Below are 4,582 nucleotides of genomic sequence, written 5' to 3' on the forward strand. Positions count from 1 at the left end.
AAGCTTCTGTATTATTTACTTGCTAGTTTATTAAGATCCCATCATAAGAGAACATAGTTGGTAAACTGATGTTACTCATTTTGATCACTCTCATGCGATATTTATATTTTGATCATGGGCTAAATTTTTGTGCATAAACAATGCAAATTTGTTCATAAAATTTCTCTCTGTCGCTTCACTTTCTCAACTGAATTTCTTGACGATAAGCAATAAGGTAAGCTTGGGGGTGATGATACGTCTCAAATGTATCAACTTTTCTGATCACTTTTGTTATATTTGTGTCCTTTAACTTACATGATTTGAATAAAACTAACTATTTTGATGTTATTTTCAGCAAAGTTTTCATTGCTGTTGTTTTCTATGCAGAAAAGGTCCCCTGAGAATCCCGGAAAATCATTTTTGGAAGTTGCACTGGAAAAGAGACACGAAGCCTCGAAGACGTGCTACGAGGCGGCCTGCCCTAGCTCCTCGCACAGGCCGCATTGTGGGGGTGTGTGAGGGTATGATAAAATATGTTATGCAAGTTCTTATCGCAAACGCATACAACTATATATGAAATACATGTTTATATAAAATGTGGAATAAGCTATAGATTGTCATCATCCTATGCTACTGCTACTACATATTTAATTCTGCCCATGCAAACAATGGCCGCACTAGGCCCAGGGCAGCCCGGGCGGTGGCTTAGGGCTTGAGGCCAAATCGTTTTGTTAACTGTAGCTATAGTGCTCGAAGGCTGCCTGGGACCTAGCCCAATCCTGGTTCCACACTACTACATGCATGGTACGTGCCATTATCCATCCTTATACATACATGTGATAAATGTTTCTCTATTTCAAATACTTTGTTCTTGGTAACTCTTGGTATTGCTAATTTTATTACTCTACTGCAATCAAACAACCAACACTTCATCACATTTACTACTAATAAATTCTCTCAAGCAAGCACTTTGTTTCTAGACGTGGTTGAATTGACAATGCAACCACTAAAGCTTATAGGTGTTTTTTTTGGCTCACATTGTGTCAAATAAATAAATTTGGGTTGTCATACATCACATCGAAGGTTACTGTTATCCTCTACACTTATTGGTTGTCACAACGCCACCATCTGGGGCGAGGAGGTGCCACCAGCGGTTGGGTGTGCGCCATCGGCGAGGGGACCACGATGTTGGACTTAAGGTGCGACGCCAACGGAGCACGGGAGGAGCTCATGTACGCTATGGGGAGCAGAGAGGGTTGGCGGGAAGGGGTTGGGCGTCAGGGCCAGAGTGGCGGCTGGCGAGGAGGTGGTCGCTGCCGCCGGAGTGGCAGGTGGTGTGGGAGGCGATGAATAATATTGCGATGGAATGACTATAGAAAGTAAGAATCATTGGGCGAACTAAGAATAATGGACTATATTCGGTAAGTCAAGTATAAGCACTCACATGTAATAACAGTCCTCCCTAACAAAATCAAAGCGCCTGTACATGTATATAAGCTCATGCTGATAAGTCGACTACTAATTAATTACTGTGCATATGTTTTTCCATGGTTGGACCGATTGCACGGTCAACATGACGGCGATCTTTCATTTAGTCCTGCGTTATTCGTCGGTTACCTTGTCAGGTTGCCTTGTCACCTTGACCCCGAACAGTAGAATTGTCCATGCATCATGCGTGGCCATTGTTTCAGCTTTCCAGTCAGCGACAGTAACGCAACTAAATTAGTCTACCCTTTTCTGACGGCACTGCAGGCATCCGTCGGCGGTGGGTGGCTAGCTAACGGCGGTCTCCTGACGAGCACGACGAGCCGACCGTTGGATGGAGCAGCAGCTTAATTATTCGGCGTGCCGAGACCGGCCGGCGGCGTCGCCACGGCGGTCGGCGCCCGTGCGGGCCGCGACGGCCTTCGCCACGGCTTCCCTGACCATCTCCTCCTCCCACTTGGCGCCGGACGCTGACTGCAACGACCGCATCAAGATATCAGTTAAATTTTCCAGTCTATGCAGAATTTAAAAAGAGTGTGACGCCATATGCGTTACTTTTCACCATGTAGTAAAAATCTAGCTGGGTGCGCTACGTTGGTCATTGGTCAACCGAGAGATTCCATATGACAAATCTCAGGTAACCTACTTACTACCTACCTAAGGTTAGCCTAGCTTCCTACTGTTCACGTGTGCACGCACGCTCAGGGTTTCGGCCGGAGTGTGTGTGACACGTCCATTGCCCAACTTGTTGAAATGAAGCCAACACGCGATCAAATTACTGGATTGTACTACAATTTTACAGCATGCTCAGTTCAACTGGTTGATTATGTATACAATTTTATTTTATTTCGAATGGAGGTTCCCATCAAAATATATAAAGCATACTGTAAAGAAAAGAATAAGAAAAGTGTATTACTTTGAGCTGCATCGTCAGGAATGCTCCAGTGAGGCCGTTGCCGGCGTCGCCGTCGCTGGTGCTCATGGCCACCAGGCTTACGTCGTCTTCCCCCATCTGATCGTTGAGGCACTGCAGCGTCCTGAGCACCACGTCCATCGTGTTGCCATGCGCCGGCCTCGCCGCTATCTTCACCGTGCAAACCTCACTCGTAGTCGTCCCATCTTCCCGATCCGCCGCCACTCTGGTTATTTGGATTTCGACCTTCTCGGCGTCGTCTTCTTCGACCCCGGCGTCGCGGGCACACTGGGCCAGCTGCGCCTGGAGCGCCTTGTTCTTCTCCTCGAGGTCGCAGACCTTGGACTTGAGGGAGTTCACGTACTCCCTCGCGGTGATCAGTATCGACGTCTTGTCTTTCTGTAAAGCGAGACAAATGATCATCATTATCATTAGCTAGTCAAAGAAAATGCCACTGCTCTCGGAGAAATTAAGATGCATGCGTTCAAATTATGTGTACCTTGGAACCGGGAGGAAGGACAGTCTTGAGAGCCTGGAAGCTGTCGTTGAGCTTCTCCCGGCGCTTGCGCTCGGAGATCATGTGCTGCAGCTGGTTCACCGACGACAGCTCGGCCTCCGGCGACGCTTGCTGGAAGTGGTGCTGCTGGTGGCTGTACCTCATCGCCGCCTGCATCTTGACCAGGACGGACATGGATTTCTTGAACATCTTCTGCCCGCATGCCGGCTTTGGCCTCCGCCTCGCGCCGAGGTGCCGCGCGTAGCGGCTGAACGCGCTTGCCGGCACCACGCCAGGCTCCATTGCGGCCGTGTCTTGGAAGTTCAGGATGTACTGGTGGTAGTCATCGTCACATGGGAGCACCAGCGGCGGTACATGCGAGGAGACCTCGGGGAACTGCAGGCCGGCGGCGGGCGTCGCGAGGGCGTGCGCGGAGGATATCTCCGGGCTGCAAGAGAGCGAGGCGGAACGGAACGAGGAGGAGGTGGAGGACGAGGAGGGGAAGCTGCAGCCACCGGCGTGGTGCGAGGAGAGGAAATCGAATTCGTCTAGGACAGACTGCTGCATGCCCACGGCGACCCCATCGCCGGCAGGGACGATGTACGCAGCTGGCTCGTCCTCCATGTTCATCTGCATGCTGATCTGCACGTGCGATATTATCATCAGGAACAGTTGAAGTGTGCACAGTCGCACCGATGCATATCAATCAATCAATCAATGGATGTTTGCCTGGTTGAGGTGGTGCTGAATCTGCGTGCGCTCCTCTTCCTCCTTCCTGCTCTGCAGCTCTTCGGGGACGACGCAGCTGCGTACAAAGAGATCCATCAGACAGATATCCCAGTGGCTAGTAATTGTCTATGTACCTAATTAACTAGTAGAACCGAAGCTAAACATGGATTATTCCAACAAATTTGCAGCAGTGATGCTAATTAATCAAAGGATCGCCGTCAACTTTTTTTCGAAAAGGAGAATGATCTCCGGCCTTCATCAAGCGATGCACACAGCCATCAAAGTGATCCATCAAGGGAGATGGATATCTGTGCGTGATGAACCGAAACGGATCGAGAGAGGACGCATAATGCACACACCTGGCGGCGTAACCGCACATGAAGCCGCTGTTACCGCCGCCGGCGCCGCTGCTGGGGCCGTAGTATCCATGGATCCAGCTGCTGCTGTCCATTGCGAGCGCGCGGCCAAGTGATGCTCGATCACTTCGATCTAGGCGCCTAGATTCGGTCGAGTCTCAGGCTCTCAGCTCATCAACCGAAATGGAACCGTGCGTAGGTATATATGTGCACGTGTAGATATATAGCTAAGTGGCAAGCCGTCCACGAGGAAGCTAATGTGTGGGGTTCGGCTGGAGGATGCGAGCGCGCATATATAGCAGGGGGGGCGGCCGGAGCAATGGCGCGATCATGACAGGCGGCTTGGGGGAGAAGTGGAGAGGGGGGCACGTGCGACGGTAACCGAAGCTAGCGCCATAGCTATTTATTTATTTTGCGTTCAGAATCTATGGGTAGTTAATTATATGTCGACGAACCATACATCCACACGATGATGAGAGAGAGACCTTGTTGATGGGGAGGACTTTGGGAAGTCCACGGTCCATTCCGTTGGCCGGAAATATGGCACCTTTCGATCCATCGACGAACAAGGCGTGGGACTGGACCGGACCGGACGGGCTTAATAAAGATGATATATGTGCATGG

General features: G+C 50.2%; 1 protein-coding gene across 1 annotated transcript; it reads right to left on the reverse strand.

The window, feature by feature from the left end:
* Positions 1-1,401: 1,401 nt before the first annotated feature.
* LOC125547976 (uncharacterized) lies at positions 1,402-4,257 on the reverse strand. Its single transcript, XM_048711698.2, has 5 exons — positions 3,962-4,257; positions 3,603-3,678; positions 2,877-3,515; positions 2,381-2,776; positions 1,402-1,938 (listed from the first exon to the last, which is right to left on the reverse strand). Exons 1-5 carry the CDS (start codon positions 4,051-4,053, stop codon positions 1,816-1,818), a joined length of 1,326 nt encoding a protein of 441 aa, XP_048567655.1. The 5' UTR covers positions 4,054-4,257; the 3' UTR covers positions 1,402-1,815.
* Between the last annotated feature and the right edge of the window lie 325 nt (positions 4,258-4,582).

The sequence above is a fragment of the Triticum urartu genome, chromosome 3A (assembly GCF_056163025.1).
Source record: "Triticum urartu cultivar PI428250 chromosome 3A, HENAU_Tu73, whole genome shotgun sequence".
NCBI lineage: Eukaryota > Viridiplantae > Streptophyta > Magnoliopsida > Poales > Poaceae > Triticum > Triticum urartu.